This window comes from Ambystoma mexicanum, chromosome 5q, assembly GCF_040938575.1.
Source record: "Ambystoma mexicanum isolate Mex_15411 chromosome 5q, UKY_AmexF1_1, whole genome shotgun sequence".
Classification (NCBI taxonomy): Eukaryota; Metazoa; Chordata; class Amphibia; order Caudata; family Ambystomatidae; genus Ambystoma; species Ambystoma mexicanum.
In genome coordinates this window covers 679,901,250-679,921,915 of record NC_090933.1, presented here as the reverse complement: position 1 = coordinate 679,921,915, position 20,666 = coordinate 679,901,250, and the positions used below count along the sequence as shown (strand labels likewise).

General features: G+C 42.3%; 1 protein-coding gene across 4 annotated transcripts in view; it reads right to left on the bottom strand.

The window, feature by feature from the left end:
• The window catches only part of SGK3 (serum/glucocorticoid regulated kinase family member 3), a 1,805,260-nt gene that overhangs the window by 594,329 nt on the left and 1,190,265 nt on the right, over window positions 1–20,666 (bottom strand). For all 4 annotated transcript variants that reach the window (XM_069621138.1, XM_069621137.1, XM_069621136.1 and 1 more), the window contains 2 exons: window positions 18,812–18,924; window positions 18,666–18,702 (listed from right to left, as the gene is read on the bottom strand). In XM_069621138.1, coding sequence (XP_069477239.1) covers window positions 18,666–18,702; window positions 18,812–18,924 — 150 coding nt within the window. The remainder of the gene's footprint in view (window positions 1–18,665; window positions 18,703–18,811; window positions 18,925–20,666) is intronic.

Here is a 20,666-nt window from a genome sequence, read left to right as displayed (position 1 = left end):
CATAGAACTACACAGCCGCCTGCAGGTTTCCAACTTGGCGGCCATGTTAGGTAATCAGGAAGTATTACCTAACTATTGAAACTCCCCACTGAACTGCTTACCTTATGTACAAGCCAAGAGCAGTAGGCAAATGTCCAATTCTTTTTGGAAGCTAAACATGGTACTCTACCCGTGATCATGACAAGACCCCTCTTGAACGTCATCCTCCCTCTGTCGGGTTCACTGTGGCTTTCCTTACATTCACGAGTTTTAATGTCTTTTTAAACAGCTCACTGTGGACTTCCTTCTGCCGGGTTCACTCACGTCAACACAATGTTCCTCGGGACTTTAGAGTTCACCCCTTTCCATCGGCCTCCCTCTGTCGGGTTTACTCTTGCCAATTATACACAATTTCTCCCACTTTCTTATGATGCAGGATTCACTTCCCTTAGATTTACACTTTTCTGCCGGTCAAAGACTTTCGACTGTACAGAGGATTTTGCTAGACCCCTGTATGACCACTTTAAGCCCTTTCTCGTCCCGTTCACAAGGCCTTCTGGTAACGGTAGTTTCAACAATAGGGTAATCGCCCATAGTTTCTCGAGTGAGCACCCACGTGGGGCCGTAATCCTCTACAGCTGGTTTCCCCCTCTCATAATAACGGTTTAGTACTTTTCTTCAATAACCCGTTTGCTACTTTTGTTCAACACAGTTCGGTTTCTTATTGGATCTCCCCTCGACTCACCTGCTGTGATGAACCGCTTGGCTTTTCTTGTCCCTGGAGTCAAGGCCAGTACCACGGTGGCAAGCGTCTCTCCCTGGCTTGGTTATCAGAGGAGGAGGGCCCTGTGTACCGTTCACATCTGTTGCAACATACGCTGGCTATTGTTCACGGTTTTAGGATTCCTTCCACAGAGGCTTTGCGGGCTTTGGTCGGAAAGGGCAAGAGCGCTTCTCTCCTTGTCACCCTTTCGGTTCTCGCTGCCATTCTCCTCCTCTTGTACGGCCGTACTTGGGATAGCTGAGTCGTCTTGCGGACCACCTTGCCTGATTTTGCCTTATCCTTGTATTGGGACATGTCAGGTAAACGGCTCTGGTGTTAGTCTGTTGTCTTTCGTGGTTTGCAGAAGTGTTTGTGTGGAAAAAGGGGAAGTCAGTGTTTCGGAATATCCTATGTAGTAGGATGGGGAAACGGTGTTGGAAGAAGAGCGAATACCACGTCTCACCCGTCGGTGTCCCACTTGCACTACCCGAGGAACCCCCCCTCCATGTGATCTTCCCTCACTGGTCCACCCCCAGGAACTGGATCCTATACCAATGGACACTAGGATGACAGATCCCTGGGGACTAGTTAGGGAGACACATTCAGGTTTCTCACAGGGAGGACAAAGCAAAAATAGAGATGTGGAGGGGGACAGGTGGGGGGTGGGCAGGACCGGGGGGGAACAGAATAGTACATTGTTGTGGATTCTGTTGAATTCTAAACTCAATAAACATATTAAAAAAAAAAATATATATATATATATATATATGAAATTAAGCTTTTCAAAGGAAAGGCAGCAAGTGGAATGCACTCCAGAGAGCAGCTGCAACAGGAAAAAAAATATCCTTGCGGCAATTAAGTGGAAAAGACACCTCGGTATTTCCTGGCAGCACGTTTTCTTTATTAATATAAATGCATCAGGAAAGGGAACCAAAAAAGGACGACGCGTATGTATATGGCTTGAGCTTGGGTTGCAATCATGGTGGTCCTAAAAAATGTATATAGGAAAACGAGGACAATAGAAAATCCTACCTTAGGCTTTATTTTGGGTTAAGTGATGAGAGCATTCCAACTCTTACCTTTGGAATTTCAGTAAATGTTGCGGGAAACGTGTGCAGGTTATGGATTTAAATGACAATGACTCCCAATGGGTTGTGAAAAATAAAATCAGAATGTGGGATACAATTGCAGACAGTGATGACAGTGATGATTTACTACGATTGAAACTATATAGAAATAGCTCTCTTTGGAATATTACCTTGCCCAACACCAAATTATACCTAATTAAATTTCCATCTTATACATTTAGAACTTGGTATATGAGATTTCGAATAAATTGTCTCCCAACATTATATGTAATTGGCCCGAGATGGAATATTCTGCGAGAGTGAAGAACTTGCAGATTCTGTAAAACAAATTGTATAGAGACTCTGTTTCATGTTTTAATGCAATGCAAGTCATCAGCAGTTATGAGAACTGAATTTCTGGGTCAGTTTGTGCACTCCAGTGTTATGACAACCAATCTTTGGAACAGATTAATGAATGGGGTACATGTGTTCTTAGTACGTTGGTGAGATTTTTTATTATAATTTTTACTAAATTGAAATTGGTTGAGAAACAAGAGAATGAATTTCTACAACAAATATGTGGAAATGATTCATGAAGGAAATTAAAGAAATGTGCCTTCTCTTTCTCCTTTTTTTAATTTTAGATTTGGCAGAATAGTTTATTGTATGTTAGAAATTAGTGTTTTAAGTATGGTATGAGATGTGTGAGATTTTTTTATTGGAATGAATTAATGGATTTTGTTTTATGTATTGTAATATTGGTTTGTATTATGATCTTTTGTAATATCTTATTAAAATTTGTGTAGGGATGGCTACGGCGCGTTAGAAATAGATCAATAAATACAAAATAAATAAATGATCTGTACCAAATGTGATGAATCAGAGGTGATTCCTCCAGAAGTCCTGGCCTGGGATACTGCCCATGTGGGCAAGGAAAGGCAGACGCTGCCTGATCCTGACCCTTGGGGTGTTCTGCTGGAGGATCACATGAGGGGCGGGGGAAGGGGGAGGACAGGTCAGGAGGAATGGGATAATACCCTTACAAACTTTCCCAGAGACCTTACATTATTAATGGCTTATTGTAAAATGGAGATTGTAAAAGAAAAAGCTAATTGTAACCTTGGGGACCTCAAGTCCCACAATGCCCAAAGTACTGGGACGAGGAAGAGGGATCTGGAGGCATTAGGCTGCAAGGTACATCTAATGATTTCAATGACGCACACCTGAAAGAGATTTAGGGGTATAAAAAGCTCCTCAGGTGCAGGCCATTAGTTGTGTTGCACAATTAGTAGCAAAAGGAGCAGAGGTTGGAGTAGTGTTCGTGACTCCACATTGCAGTAGCAGCCGTGATTGAGGGGCAGCAGAGATGCCAGAGCCACCACATACTGGAAAGCGGATGCCGGTTTTGTGAAGGTGTCTGCCCTAACGCACTGTGTCTGCAGAGGCTGCGTGACGGGAAGCATTAATTCTGAAGGCTTTCCCCAAAGTAAAGTGTGCTCCGGTGGCAGGCGAGCACTGGAGCACTTCTGGAGCAAGGACCGCTCTTTCCCTGACCAGCGCAGACTGCTGTGAGCAGGAGAAAGCGGCTTACCTGTGAGTGTGAAGCATAGACAGCAGAAGGCACGAAGGCAGCAGGTGCGTATGCAGCACCCTTTGAGGTCACTTGTTCGAATGGGACCCGGACACTTTGTGATCGCCCGCTGGCCTGTGCTTCCAATTTTGAATACTGAACTAATGTTAAGAGGCACAAGTGGAGGATTGAGCCTAACTTTGCATACCAAATCAAGGCTCATCAGCTAAGGTGGCAGAATAAGAACATTGGGCGCAATTGTAATTGTGAAGATGATAAAAAACCACCATTGCCAAAGCCAAAAGAAGGCAATAGGAAAATCCCTTAACAGCAACCAATATTGCCCCAACCCAAATAGGGCAGTTAAGAAGAACGATTGTAGATTCTACTGTCACCAAGAGGAAGCAGCAATACTTGAGAAAGGCCTAGACAAGCATTGGCCAGACCGAAGAAGAGCAGGGGTGATAAAAAGCTGTTATCAGCATTTGGTTGATATAAGACCGGGGAGACAAGTGAGGCAGCACTCAGGAGGAGAGAAGCATAGTCTGCAATACAAATGGCATAAACAGCATCAATCTGGTTCATGTTTATAGAAGTGTTTATCTCTGAAGTTGGTGAAAGCTTAAAGACTTTCCAAAGTTATTACTGAAGTTGTTGAAAGTCAAAAGAATTTGTTAAGTTATTGCCAAATGAAATTTACCACAGAAGTACTTCCAGTAGAATTAGAGGTGTACGGTCCTGGCAGGCGAGTATACCAGGGAAAGGGACCTTGTAGTCCTAGACCTGGCAGGTGAGTGGACCAGGTGGAAGATATATATTTTTTTTTATTGCGTTTTAGTTCCCACAAGGAAAGCAATAAAAAACCTTTCACAAAGAAGAAACAAATTCAAGCTACAAATAAGAAAAAGAAAAACAAAGTATCCAAAAGAGAATACAAAATAAAATGCATAGTAAAATTCATCAAAGTTAACAAATTCAAGTTCATCACATTATTAAAAGTCTGCTTTGGGCTCTTTCGGTTTCAACACATCTTCACCAGGTTTTAACAGTTAACTTTTTCAGTATTATGGAGAGCAGACCACATAATGCCAAGATCAGACTATGTAGGTCACCACCCATCAAGTTACTCCAGAAATCTTAATTGCCTATGGCAGTGTCTAGGTATTTCTCTCTGTCTTCCTTCAAGGCTGTGCAACCCATCACCAGATGTTTCGTGGTTTCTCTCATGTCACTCTTACCACAGAGCCTACAATTCATATTACCTTCCGCGTCCGTCCACCCACTCTCTCCAAAGTCGGCAGCTGGTTTAATAGGAAGCGGAGATACAAACTCTGCTTTTTTGGACATGGAAAGATGAGTAAGTATTTTGACAGCTGTTCCCTTTTATTGCTAAACTTTGCATATTCCTTTTAGACAGTGTAAATAGCCAACTCATTGTTGGTAATTGCCCAATCATATTGGAATCATTTCTTTTTCACCCTTGAGAGATTTATAGTCAGCTCTTTGTTAGAGGAACCTACCTCAACCAAGAGGTCATTCATGTGTTCCTTTAATTTGGTAATTGTCAGACCTGATGTACGCATTTGATCTTTTCCCCATCCTTCATACAATGATTGAGGGGGCGGATTTAACAGTTTAGCATAGTCTGACAACTTCCTCCATTTCACTTTAGTGGCCAAGGACACAAGCCCAAACTCGTGTGTTAGCACTGAGTTTAGTACAGAATTTGCAAGACCTACTGTGTTTTTCCAATGCATCCCCTGAGTCGTATTTAGTTTATACCCCAGTTTGTTTAAATTAATGTCTAATCCATAAAGTGTGGTAGGTTCCAGTTGCATCAAGTAGAACTGGATTAAGGGTTTCAGGGAAGTGTGGCATACATGGGCATATACCCGTCTCATTTTTACTAATAGCGGGCTGTATTTTGCATTAATATGCCGAATGAATTCCACATTGTTTCGAGGCGGTATGTAAGACCTCATACCCCAAATAGGTCAGGGAGTTTACACTCAAGTCGTTCTTCTCTCACCCGCCAGGTCAGGGTTTCGAACTTCGCTTTGTGGAGAAGATTAGGACTCTCGATTTTTGACCATTTACTTTTAAGTTGTTTTCTACTGCATAAGGGCGGCACATTGTGAGTTTCCGCTGCAAATCAATTGGAGTAAGGTCAAAGAGCACTATATTGTCTGCTATCCAGTCAAGGGACACTGTGCTCAGCCTGACTGGATTTGTGAGACCACCCTCCCATATCTTTCCCATGTCTGCGCTGTAGAGGTTGTACAGAGTGAGGGCTACAACACATCCCTGCCTCAGCCGAACAAATGTCGTGATAGGAGCTGTCATTGCCCCCTCCCTGTCCAATCTTACTCTCACCGGGTTATCAGTGTGTAACAGTGCCAGCAGTTGTACCAAATTGGCTGGAACGCCTGCCTCCAAAAGCTTGGTTCACAACTGCCCTCTACTGACAGTATCAAACGCATTTGACATGTCAACAGATGCCATGTAGATAGTGCCTACTGTTTTCTCCTTTACAGCTGCCCAGATGTGGGCCATAGCAAAAGCATTTAGAGAGGTACCGATCCCAGCACGGAAGCCGACTTGGAATTCAGATTTGGTAATCTGGGCTTTTAATTCGTTTAACAACAATATACCAAATATTTTACTAGTTGAATCCAATAATGCAATTGGCCTAAAGTACCTTGTATTTCGTGTATCCCCTTTCTTACAAATGGGGATAACAAGAGATTGTTTCCATGTGTCTGGGACCTTATGTGTAAGGCAAACAAGTTTGAATAGTTCCCAGAGATGTGAGAGGGGTAGCCCAAAACTCCATATTATTTTTGATTATTATCGGCGGGATGTTGTCCAGACCTGGAGCTCTTAGGATTTGGCTTTTCCGATTGCTCAAAGAACATCATCGAGGTCCCAGGGACATACTTTGTTTGCAGCCCCCTTCCCTCAGGGTCATATGCCTCTTTATTTCTTAGCAAAGAATACTTTTCCCCTACATATTGTTCCCAGACCTGTGCCTTGATCTGACAATACCCTGCTATTTGGAGCTTTTTGTTCGTAATGCCCCCCCAACATTGACCAAAAGTTAGACGCATCACTTCCTATTAGACTTAATCATCTCCTGGTTTCTCTTAATATGCGTTTCACGCCTTATTAATTTGAGTGACCTTTTATAGTCTAGTATGATTTTTCTCTTTGCTTCCAGAAAGAGTGTTTGGGTATTTGTCACTTTGTGGCATGCTCTGATAGAGGATCTCTTGTTGGCCTTCACCTTCTGGACTCTTGTGTCATAGCTGTTTCGGTGAATAGTGTACCCCTGGATTTGGCCCTTAGCAGAAAGGGACTTTAAACAAGTTTGCAGCTTATTATTGTAATTACAAGCATTTAGTTTCTCCCCTGCTTCTGACAGATTACAGTTCTTTTTCCCATATGGTCATAAAAGTTCTGCATGCTTTTATATTCCACCTTATAGCAACCCCCCCAAGCTGTTATGGCAAAGGCTAAGGAGGGTACACGTTCAGAAGTTCCCAGAGGCAAGAGTATAGTTAGATTAATGGGAAAGTGGTCACTCCCTAAGGATTCTCCTGTAGTTAGAGGGTCAGATATTTTACCCAAATTTGCAGAAAGATACATATGATCAATCCAAGAGTTTTTCTCTCCCCTCTTCCAAATGTAAAACCCCTCAATGTTTTCTTCAGCAGGAATGCAGAGGCACAGATCCCAGCTCGCCAGGAAGTTATTCCAAAGACAGCCAGAGTGATCACTCTTGGATTTTGTTTTGCCCCTTTGGGCCGCAGTCTGACCCACATTAGTTTTCACACAAGCTGCAGTTAGGTCTCCTGCCACAGCAATGTGTGAGTTTCTGTGTCTCCCCGGCCAGTCTGTTAGCAAAGCGTCCATAAAGCCATGAATGGCGGTGATGGAAGATTTTTCTTGATTACCATAGACGTCTACAATCAGCAAATATATTTGCATCTGGGGAATATAGATGTTGATGGTCATCAGATCGTCCAAGGTTAGTTCAATCTCCTGATGTACACAGTCCCAGCTTTGTTCCACTGCTATCGCCAGCCCTCCTTTAGGATGACCCTTATTCCCCCGAGTTGCCAGTTTACAGTAGGTTGAGTATCCTGCCATTTCGAACTATCTACGTGCATGGTTTCCTGCACTTATATCACATTTGATTATCTAAGAGCAGTCATGGTATTTCCTGTTAAGTTTATGAAACCCACAGATGTTTCATGTCATTACTGTAATATATGGTCGCTCAAAGTTGCTGTTGGTTGGACATTGCTCTCAAACATTTGAATAGCACCTTCCAGCTATTCCAGAGTACTGTTTACCTCCTATTCATCTCCTGCCATTTTCTGTGGTTGTTGTGTTATCATTTCCGTCAGTTAGATCGGGTTCAGGAAAGTCTCAATTGCTTCTTGAGATGCGAGTTCCTCCAACTGAAAGCCCAAAGTCTTTAAAGCCTCTCGATTATTCCAGACCATTTGGGCAATCAAATACGAGGCAAAGAAGCAGACCGACCTCTCTGCACCCTTTTTCGGGAAGACCACTCTTATGATGTCATCTGAGCGTAGTGCTCTGAGCTGGGGCACAGCCTGGAAGCCTTTGATTATTTGCCCCCTGTTCATGTAGAGATTTTCACTTTCCTTAGTTTCGGTTTTCCATCCCATTTTCGTTCCTTGAAAGGTATGTTTGTCCTTGACCCTTGTACTATTTCTAGGTCACAGTCAGTTGAAGTTTCGCCTCTCATGATTTCATTCGGTGGCAAATTGCCCAAAGCAGAATATAATTCACCTGCCGTATTCGACATCAACTGCGGTTGATGTGCACAGATTTCCAGGGACCCTTTCTCTGCTTCAGAGTTTTCATCTATACAGATCACCTGCATAGAGGGATAATTTCCTGATGTTGCCGGAGATTGGGCCTCTACCATTTTTGGTAGCCCCTTTAATTGCCTTTTCTTTGGCGCATTCTTTGACTTTTGACGCCTTTTGACACCTTTTTTAAAGATGCGTTAGTTGCATGTTTTCCTGATATAAGGGCCTCCAAAAATTGTCTTGAGTTATTCCGCTTGTTGACTTTTGGGGCCAGTAAGTGTTTGGTTTCTTTCTTTTGAGTTTTCATTTTCCTCTTTTTTTCTAAAAGCTTTTACCCAACCATCTTGATCCAGGTTTTGGCTACATGTATCTGTTTGCACATATGTTGTGCTTTCTATCAGCTCCTCTCCTTGCCCCGTTTTTACCATACAAGCTGCATTCTACTGTTTACATAAGTCAGCAAGTGGTGTGGGTGAGTCGGGTGGTTCAGGAGGTCCTACACACTCTTGAATCTCAAATTCAGGTTCACAGCATCCAGTACTGGTCTCCACCTACAAACTCGCCTGGGTGGGAATTTGTCTTAACTCAGGCGGTTGTTCCTGAATTTCTCTCCAACTCTGTGTCTCCAGTTTCCGGGTACAAGGATACCTTGTTAGGTAAGAGGTCCAGCTGGTATTTCAACAGCTTATTCAGTCCCTGCTCCAGGGTAGTGAGTTTATGGGCATTTCCCTCAACGTTGTCATATAGGCACAGTAATGATTCCAGCACCAAATGCAATCCTGAGTTGGAGGCTGGACCCAAGGTGTCCATTTGCTGTATGATATTGGAGTCCCTTCTCAGGAAATATTTTTGGGTGTAAAAAAATAGTCATTTATTGTTTGTCTCTGTACCTCAGGTAAGGTACATGAAGTATTTTGTTCTTGTCTTGCACTCATTGGAGGACTCAATTGAGGGTCTAAATCACTTAAAGGCCTTACAAATGAGTGTGCTGCTAAATTCCTCTCTTTATTTGTAGCGCGGTAGGGGCGTTCCAGAATACCTTCCATATCATTGCACAGTCTTTTTTTTTTTTTTTAATAAGCTTTGATGAATTGGCATAGATTGAACTTCTACAGCATATGTCTTCACTTACACATTACATGGTTCATCATACCAATTGATTTTTTGAATATTCACCCTCCCCTTCATAACTTCTTCTACCCCTCAACAGTGAGGGAAAGAATGAATTAGAAGAATAAGAAAGAAACACCCCCCCCATTGCACAGTCTTTTAAAGGATTCATCCAATACATTTTGGTCAGCCATGCTTATTTGTTGTTCGCCCTCATTTTTATTAGTCTCTGCATATCCTCCCGTTACTTCTGTCACCTCCAGGAAGTCTATCGAATGAGAAAGAAGTCCAGTTCTATTAGTAGGCGATGTTAATTCCGGGCTTCAGAAAGTAACGTGCTTTTCCTGCATTAGTACGCAGGATTGGCAGTTCCACCAATTGCTGGACTTTAAGGCTGCCCCCTGCCTCTGGGAGCGTGCTAGTATTGTGTTTAATAGAGCCGCCTCTCACCCAGTTGACACGTCGTCCCTCTTTCCTGTGTCAGCTGATTTGCATATGAGCCCTTTTTTGAAGTGGATATGTTAACGGGCACACCCAGACTCATATTTACAGAGGGAACCATGTTATCCAAAAACTCCAGACTTTCGTTCCTCCTCCCACCATGCTCCTAATGAACTCTCAGTGCTGCCCTTCCCTTCCCCTTTCCATTATGAATAATTTGCCGCTACGTAATTTAGAAAACATATTGGCGGCCACCGGACAAATATCTGAAGGGGAAAGGCAGATTTCCCTGATTGAGCAAGAAGCAATCAGGTTAAAGCAGACCTAGTTTACATCCACTATTTACAAACGCTGCTCCCACTCACCAGTTTCCTGATTTTCTGTGAATGTGTAATGTAGACTTCCCCACTCCGGTTGTCAACTGAGCTTCAATGGATAGCACGCTGAGTCACGCGTCCTACCTCGGACTACCTCGGACTGCCTCAGACTGTCCTTTGCCGGTCTTTCGCACCGGCGCTTCGCGCCACCAGCAATTTAAGTAGATAACGCCTTCTCAGCCATTTAAAGGTGCAGTAAGGTGCTTCAACACCAACACGCTGAAATCTGATAAAGCAGCACTTCGCTCTCCAGTGAGACTGCCTCAGACTGATGGAAGACATTAAAGTATTGTGTTTTGGTTAAAGACTGTGCAGAAGAATAAGTGGTAAAGACACTACCTTATATTGTGAATCATTGTTGCAACACCCTGACAAACTAGTTCTGTTGCCATTAAGGAACTGTGGAAGTATTTTGGTTCTGAAGAAGTTGTGTTGAACTTTTTCCTATCAGTAGAAAACACACATTTGTTATTTCTGTTTGAACTATTGGGAAGACCCATTGAGAGACTTGTTGGAGCAAGAAGAACAGGGTTTTCCAGAACTGCTTAATAAAAACTGAATTTTCCCTTTTTGAACTGTGGATACAAAATTCCTGCTTTGAATCTGGGGAAGGGAACATTACCCAGGTCACAAGGAGAAACAGTTATTAAGTGTATGTTTGATGTAACTGTGGTTTTGTTATACTTTGAATTGCCATATATTTCCTTCATATGTTTATTGGATGTGTAAGTGTGAGGGACATATTCCTTTCATTAGGCAGGGAAAGCCTCTTTAGGGTAGAGCTAGTGAGGCGTAGGGATAGTGAGGCGTTTATCAAACGCTTTTTTTTTTAGTTAATAAAATTGCCTCTTATTAAAACCCTTCACAACGGTGTCCACCTCACATTTCGGACCCCTCACACAAAACACAATAAAAAAAAAAATCTTTTGCTTTGCCTATCCCTGCATTCATGCGCCATACACACTTATGGACATTTGAGGGAAAGACACCGTATATGAGGGTTAAATCTAATTCATGCCGTTTCTTTCATTGAGGGGTAGCTAAAAATGTACAAAGGGCCTCCTATATTGTTCAATAATGTGTTCACAAGGAAGCATGCAAAACAGATTTCAGATCACAATAGTATTTTAGCCACCTGTCTGGCCCATCTGTTTAAAAAGAATAGCCAACCCTACTTTTGGTTGACCTCTTAAAATCCAGGACAACATTTCAATTATGACTAAGCCAGAGTGTTCAATATTACTTGTACTCAATGTCACTTGTACTCAATGTCTCTTGTACACAGACAATAACCATACTTCCTACAATTTATTTCACATCCTCATTTACGCTGGCAACATTTCACCTTAAAATGAGGATGTCTTTTTGTCCCCTTCGGTTGTGTGCATCCAACCATCTGATCTGGATTCATCCAAAAATGAAATTCTTTGTTTTCCGCAGACCTGGAAGACCATCTTCAGCAGTGGATTCAAGCCCCAAAGGGTAATTTGTTTATCAACTTCGGTTATATTCTGAAAACTACTCAGCTTTAGTAATCATCTTGTGAGCTCTTATTTCATCACATGAGCTCTATTCTACTGTACCACTCTCTTTGCAAGAAGCTATACAAGATTCAAAACAGCAGGCATAAAATACTTTACCTAAAATTATTAAACGATGTACAATTGATTGCATTAACTTGATAACTCTTCTGAAGAATAACTTGAAGGAGAGTTTAGTTAGGTCATTGCCTGGCTTCATGCGATTAGATATGATTGCTATTAGATCAAGGCCTCTTCGTTTTATATGTTGTAGTTCGATAATGCTCATCAAAAACCTTCCGATGTTTGACTCATGTAAGCTGATTTTCCCTGGGAATCAGTGTGTACATTTAGAAATGTATGCTCTCAAGTTCTTCTGAATGAAATATCCCTGGGTATGAATGAAATATAGACACCAATCAGTACAGTCCTTCCGAATGGTCAAATGCTGATCGTGAGATGCTTGACCCACAAACTCAGATCTGTCCACTCATCATTCCTGTGATTTTGAGCAATGCCATAAAAATCTGTGACATGAGTTTGAAGACTTGGTCAATATTTGAACAAAGAAATTGCGAAACACCTCCCATAGTAAGGACTAAAATATTTCTATAATTTTTCAAATAGCAGTTTGATCTTGGGCTGAACGGCCAGTAAGCCAGTAAGCATACCTCAAAAGACACCCTAGCTTGAAATGTGGACACATTCTCACCCATCCCTACTTCCGCACCAGGGCCTTTAAAAAAAAAATCTATTTTTACATAAGAAAAGCCATTACAAAATTGATCTTCATTGTAACGCGGTCAGTGGCAGACAGTAACAGACTTAGCTCACCTTGAACAATGAAAATGATGGGTGATATTGTATCGTGTGTTTGTACCTGTTGTGACTAATCTGAGGATGTCGTCCCTCCTCCTCTAGGGGGAGACCTTTCCAAGGCAACCAGGGTGGTGTGTCCACAGTACAATAATCCCCCTGGGGCCACTGCACAGCGGGAAGATCACCTGGGAAGGGAAGCCCCTTATGGGACTAGGGATTATCATCTTCACGAGACGCTGAATAACCCTGATGGAAATAATCTGTCTTGTCCTCCCTCCGACGACGACCAAACATTGGCCTTGACTTTCTGGTGCTGGGCCAGCCGAACCTCTCTTGAATTCTCTTCAATTCACCTCCATGATTAAGTTCTGATTTCTAATGGCGACACACTGAAAAAGCCTTTTTATTTACTGGGTCCAGCTCTGCTAAAGTGCATTGTGGAATCATCCATAGTCCCTACATTCGTATGCATATACCTTGGTGCATCGCTGCAATCTATTCACTACATAGCTAGCCTTTAAGAATATTTTGTCTACCTGCGTTACTGCATCTGTACAATTGTAAAATTACTTGACCTTTTCTTCATCGTTTCTGTAGCATGAGCATCTTCATCTCGAGCTCAAAATGTTGCTCAGTGTTAGGCAAGATTGTATGTAGTGCCCTTTGGGTGCACTACAACAACCTTTACCTCCTGGCAATAGGAATCCAACCTTTGGTATAAGCTTGTACTACACAGGTTGATAGCGTGTTGAGCAGCCAGGCTCATGTCAAGAGGGTCAATGTGAGCCGTAGGGGGGAGTTACACAGAGATTCACAGTGACAAGTATTCAAATAAACGCTTGCACACAATGTTTCTTGAATAAACAATTTATTTATCAGTCAATTAGAATAAGCCTTCTTCAGAAGGGGGCAATATAACAGTAATACTCAAATACGCTTCAAAAATACACTCTTAATATTTCTAAATCAGTAAGTAACCTTTTTGGGATGGCCCACAGACACTACTTACACCCTCAGGTGACTTCAATAATTAGGGTGCTGGGGACATTAATATATCACTATTGCATTTAGAATCAGATTTAAAAGTTTGTCAAAGAGAAAGGTTATTATGACACAAGAGATCTCACAAATATTTCTCAAAGCAGGTAAGTACTTTTGTAAAACCCCGCAAAGCAAAGTTAGTTACCCTTTCCTGGAAGGAAGACCAAAAACATTCACAGAGCGAAGAAGAGTCATTCAGGGAGCCAGGCTAAGCCAAAGTCAATTGGGCAAAAGTATATGTGAAACTGAAGCACTTCTCAGAGGTAGGTACAAAGTCTTGCACAATGTTTTAAAAGTCTTTGTAGATAGAAGAATTCAAAGTAGGGCCACAAGCTGTTTAGGCTTGTGAGGTAAAGAAGCTGTCAGCAACTTTACAGAGCAACCACGAAAAGTCTCACCAACCCAGAACAAGTGCAGTACCATGACAAGAGGCAAGTTCTCTTAGACTTTACAGTACCTTAAGGTTGAAGAAAAGTTCAGCAGATGACTTCTGTTCCTGTGCAGCTCTGCATATATCACTGTTCCTGTGCCTGAGTCGTGGGCAGAGGGAGGACTTCTGGGGACTCCTGCACTGCAATGGGACAGTCACCGACTGGCGTTTCAGTTTCCAGCAGCAACTCTGAGGAAAATCAACTAGCTCTGAGAGGATGTCCAGGTGGCTTACTTTGGAGTTGATTGGCCCCACCAACTCAAGGGGAGAAGTCGTCCTTGCAAGGGGTTCTCTGTCAACACTAATTTGGAGTTTCAGCACAGCAGCAGGGCTTCACCGGGCAAACCAACGGTCCAGGAGTTGCAGCAGGCGTCCTCTTCAAGTTCTTCTTCGGTTCCTTCGTCCAGTGGTCGACTCTACCTTCCAAGCCAAAAAGCCTTGCCTTTTATGCAGGTTTCTCCCATTCATTCCAGCCTAGCTGTCAGTCACCCAGCAGGGTGGCTGTCCTTGCCGGACAGTCAGCCGGCCAATCACCACAGAGTGCATTTGGGTCTCCGAGGAGACTAAGTACAGGGAGTTTTGGACACTTCCCTCACTTCCTGCCCCCACCAGACACCCTGGAGCCAGAGGCGGGCTTCACTCATGAATCCCGCCAAAGGCAAAGCGAACAAAGGGACCAAACCTGGTTTGGCACGCAGAGTAAATCTCAAGAAAGACCTTTCCACAAAGAAATGGCGAAAAAAGAAGACCAGGGCCATTTTGACAAAAATTGCACCCTTGGGTGCTTTACTGCAGCTGCAAGTGCAACCCGCGGTAAATGCACATCACGGTAGTTAAAAGTAAACCACTGCCACCAGCTATTCAGTAAGGAAAGGGTAACATAAAAATGATACATGAGAAGCTAGACAAAAGGGGATACTAAGTAACCCCTCCAGCACCCTATTGTAAGATATTGTGTGCTGGGCCTAGAAAGTTACAAATGTAAGTAAAGTCAATTTCACTTAACTGCTCTTGGAAACAGTAGTTTATCCAAGAAAAGGTATTTACACCTTTGGGAAATCTGAAAGACTTCCCTCTGCCACTGTACTGAAGGTGCTGTGTGACACAGTATAAAAGATGATGCCTATGGAGTTTGTCAGACTCCACAACCAAAAAAAACACAGTTCAAAATCACATTAAAAAACATGAGAGAGTGGGAAAAAGGGTCTCACTCTCTCCAGGTTAAAAAAACCAAGTCCTCAAAATCCAGCAAAGTTGCTTGGGGTCTCTAAGGTAGAGAGGAATTAGCACATTTCTGAGAATTCTCCCTAACACTCCTCTCTAACACCTCCTCCTTGGATCTTTATAGAATGTTTATGTTCTCTCGCCTCTGCATCTCTTCTGGGTGTGTCAGTCCTGCTTAACATGACGTCACCAATCTTATCTTTTGCTCAGTTCTTCCGGGATTTCATTCAAATGGCCATCCTATTGTCGTGAGTGCATATATGGCTTTCTCAATGGGTACCTTACTTCCAAGATTCTTCCCGGTACTGGTATTTTCACTGGTACTGCTCTTGTCTCACATTCTGGCTCCCAACATTTAGGCAGCATAGGGGCGGAGTTTTGGGTGGGGGCACTTGACTCCACCTCTACAAAATGCTTTCTGCAAAGTTGTTATTCAAAGGCTAAACTGGAACACTGTTAAATAGATCGGGTTTTCAAAGCACCAATGTTTCTACAAGGGGGAAGCCTATTAATCATCCGTATCCCGAGGCAAATACATCTGAGAAACAGGCTAAGAATATAATCATAATGAAAATTAACTATAATTATAATCTTAGTCTGTACAATTGCACATACTTCCACAGCACCAAGCCACATGATAAAGCCACCTGATAAAATATGACAGAAGTAGTAATTGAAACATTTGTTCAAAAAGCAAATATGTATCAATTAGTCAGAAAAAAGAAAGGGTGTCAAGCCAGTCCCACAATCGAGTGCAGTGGCGTGCAGGCCAGACATAGATATCAGCAAAAGTCAACCTGCTGACCTACTGTTCCAGATTAATACCTCTGTCTCATTTACCCTATTTTCCTTACCCATCATCCTCCAGTGTCCTTCCGTTGCACCACCTTCTCAGTGCCCCCCTGTTGCTTACCATTACCATTCAGACTTCTGTTCCCCTTTTGCTCCATCCTTTGACCATTCATTCATACCCTTCCCTTACCTTGCAGGCACCTCCTTCCCTTGCCCATATTGATGAGTCACCAATTTCTTGCCATTCACATCATTTAATTGCCTTTCACATCCAGCCCAATACTATTCCCTGGCTTACAGTTAAGACTGTAGACTACCTTGATTTGCCAGTCAGCCTCTGCCAGAGACAGCAAGATGCAGTGGTGGGGATCTACTGGTAATTGTGGCCATGGGTTCTGCATTTGGACAATGCAAAGCGAAATATGGCGAGGGGACATGGCTTATTTGTGCTCCCAAGTAGCACTTTTTTGTAAAGTCGGCTGCATATTTCAACTCATGGAATCAGAGGGAACTGCAAGGGTAATACATGTTGGACCTGATGATGGAGAGGGAGCAAGAGCAGCCCATTAAGTTTATGTGTGTTTTCAAATAAGGTGGAGTGTGTGTTTCAGTTTGTGTGACTGTGTTAATGTGTTTGGTTCCATTTGTTATAGTGTACTGTGAGTGGTCAGTAATGCGAGGCGAACAACTGTTTGAAAATCTTTCAAAATATGCCATTTTATTGTTCAAGAAAATTTATCAAAATGCCTCACTGTCCCTACGCTGTTGCTGAATTCCCTGCTTAGTCTAGAAGCTAAGGGAATACACTACCACAGGATAACACACACTCACTCTAAACAACAAACACAAAGAACTGATATGGCAATTCAAGATGACATGAACAGTATTCACATTTCCTAAATCACCTTCTAGTGTCCTGGGTGATGTCCCTTGCCCAGGCTTTAAAGTCACTTCATCAAATTGTTAAACCACAGAAAGAAAATGTCTTAACTCAGTTCTTGACGTTTTAAAGTCAAAGTATGGGTTTGTCAACAAAAGTACCACTGGCAACAAATCTCCTCTTTAGGTTGAAGTTATCCACTTGCCACTTCAAGCAAAATAGCCCCAATGGTAATCCTGGCCACAATGTTTTGTCACTCCCACAGGAAGATTTGTCACAGTTCAAAAGAAAATGCAATTTCCACACCCTCAACGCTACACAGTTCTTGTTTAACAGTTAGGATCCCTTGAATTGTAGTTTCAACATTCAAATTATGGGTATATTTGTCAGGATGACATCTGAGTACTACTGCTTCTGCTTCAACAATTATACTTCTACTTGTTTCACCATGAGAACAGTCACCTTTGTCCCATAGTACAGTATTGTACCTTGGTTATGACAAATGCAATGTAGCATCTACTGACAACCAGGTATACCGCTTGTGTTCCCAATACTTTGGACTACTACCACAGCTTCAAAAGACTTTTAGACAGACTTAGACATTATAGATTTGTAAAGTACTACAAACTTCTCAGGTAGGCCAGGCACTCTTCCTTCAAATAGTTTTCTTCAAAGGGGCAGCCTCTTAGCTTTTCTTGTCTTACTGCCACAATGACAACCTGGGTTTGCCTTCAAGACTCAATTCTCTCTCTCTGACCTCCATAGTCTTGGCATTACAGGTTGAGTCTGCTTTAAATTAGTATTTACAAGCAGCCAGTTCCCCTTCCCCACCTTTCTGCCAGCATTCAGGCCAACAATTACCCAGAAGTATGGGTGCCACTCTCTTAGCCTCGGGTAATATTGACAGACTGTTGGTTTAGGCCAAATAACTTAGCAACTTCACAGTATTGCTGGATTGCTTTGTAACTCTGAGAAAGGGTCAGCTTCACAAGTAATATTGGTTACCTCCTTAGGCAATGCTTGCTCTCTTCAATCGGTTAATGTAAGGTATGTTACTTTTACACAAAGTATAAGATTAAGTCTTTAAGTAAAAACTACAATTAAGCACACACGACCCATCTGTGATGTATTTTTCAAGCTTTAAAGGTCGATGTGTAATTTTATTCCCATAGAATAAAAGGGTAGATTTCAGGCCTCCTTGGGGAATCACAATAAGGCAGACGCAACCACCTCTTTAATGTAGTTTTCCTGCAATAAAGATAGTAACTCTTGAATCTTCAACATTAAACGTTCTGAAATGGTCACATCTGCGTTCCTTCTCCTTAATCAGGGACACGCAAGCACTCTCTGAACAGAAATAGTCTTGGAATAATGGAACCATGGGTGTTTGTAGCATTAACCTCTTGCGTGAGCAAGAAGCTTTTTACTTTATACGCAGATGTTACAATTCCATTGTTCAGTTGACTTAATACCCCAATCAACTTCTACTCGCTCAGAACCTAACGCGAGTAGCAAAGGAGCTAGTTACTCTTACCAGCAAGGCATGCACAACGGTGTGCTTCAATCACTGCCTTCTGAAACACTTGCTTTGCGGGTCGCACTGCTTTCCTGACTTCCACTGCAACTTCTACTGCCCCATGCTCGCTGGAGACCCACACCCTTCTCCTGAACAGCCCAAACAGCCGGATGGGCAATTGCCCCTCGCCCCCCCCCCCTTCACAGTCCGCCCCGGCGGGCACACAATATTTTAACACCAACTCTCTGTGCATTGTTATATTGAAATGTGCAACAGTGTTATAGTTCATATTTACCTGCGAGTCTAAAAGAATGTTCTCTGGTTTCAGATCTCTGAAGAAGAAACACAAACATCAAGACTACTTAGAACGAAATACAGCAAGAAAGGTGACAAATAATCATCTACCTCTGGTATTTTTGTGTAGAAACATGATAAAGTTACCTGTATACAATTTCAATAGAGTGCAAATAGCCCAAAGCACTGGCTATTTCCGCGGCGTAAAATCGTGCTCTTGGTTCAGCAAAGGTACGTTCCCTTTGCAAATGAAAAAACAACTGTAAACAAGATGAAACAATGTAAGTTACCAATTGCTCTGTATGTTGACACATAACCTTAAAACAAAGTATCATATACAATGTGAAGATAATGATTTTCCATACAACTACAAGGATTTGAGAGCAACAAAAAAATGACTTCTCTAGACAAGACGTGATGAGGCAAAACACCTGACCACTTCAAAATTATTGTCTCTATTATAAATAAAGTAATTAGGGCAAGGGAAAACTACCTAAACGCCAATAACATCCATTTTAAATACACTGTCACGTAAAACAGATAAAGAGCATGGAATGGTGAGGGCTGTGATTTTTGAGGATGTCTAGGATGGAGTCAACAATACATAAATACAATCTTTCTCTGCCAGGTCTGACTGAGCCTAGAGGCAGAGGAAGGAGCACTTGTGTGTGGGAGAGCGCCTTGGGGAGCACATACTCTTGTGGACAAACTGAGGTTAATACATAGATGGTGTTTGCAATGGGTTAACATGATTTGGGAAGTCCAGAGAGCCTTCCTGGATTGCTGCTGGAGGAATTGTTGGTATTAACTTGCCACCATACATGAAAATATGTTCCAACAAAGGAACTTCTGATAAGAGGAGCAGTGCTACAAATGAAGAGGTGGGAGGAGAGATGTGGAAATCACTCCAGCAGGCGGTGGCATATTCTCCATATGTTCCAGAGAGCAGGCAGGACAATCTGAAACAGCAACCCAAGGAACTGAAAATCTGGGGCTAGAAGAACGAAAATAATAAAAGAGGCAGAGTGTGAATAATGATAGCAGCAGTGAGGGGCAATGAGCATGCTGTGTGTGGCATTTGGAGGATGGGCTGCATTAGAGGCCAGGAGCAGCATATGGATCAGTTGATTTGAAGTAAGTAAAAGAGTAGGAATAACTTGCCAGAATGTGAGGACTTTCTCTGCATAACGAGTCTCTTCACGCAGAACTTGTGTACAAATGTATGTATGGCCTGGCACAAGGTTGTTTAATATGACAATGTCTTTCAACTAATAATAGAGATAAGCTTTTCCATCTGGGGTGGAGGGAAAGATGCACAATTTTCAGTGAGGTGGAGGAATTCCAGGAAGCCAAGCAACAGGAATTTATAACAAATCATCACTACATTTTGAAATTTCCTATACAGATTATGTGGCAAGGTTAACATATTTTACAGAGATGATATACATATTGTTACTAATCCTGAAGGATGAGCTTTATCAAACACCCTTAGATATGATTTGAATACAGGACAATTACATTTTTGCATCAGCCCTTTTTACACCTCGAATATCCACTCTTCTCAACATGTTCCTTTATTGCTAATATATAACAATAGGTTTTAAAAAATGGGTAGCCCCAAAAACAAGCACTGGCAAAGCCAATACATATTGACTTTGTAAACTTCACCCTTGAACACCCTTATAATGACACCATGTATCATGCGAACTAGGCTTACAAGCAGTGCCAGCATACCAACTGCATCCTAGGATGCCCCAATGATGCCATGATAACCTTAGTAAATTCCCATATATATGGCATTTTATATATTCGTGGTATTTGGTAACATCAGCACAGTGCAGCCTCAAACTCAGAATTTCAGCTGAGGAAGGAATATCCCTGAAAAAATGTGCCTACTGCCCATGCGGATCTATATAACGCTGCAGGAGTCTCAAAATAAATTCACATGGGCAGATTAAGTTATTTTCCATTTTCAAGTTTGCCCATTCATAGCTGGAAAGAT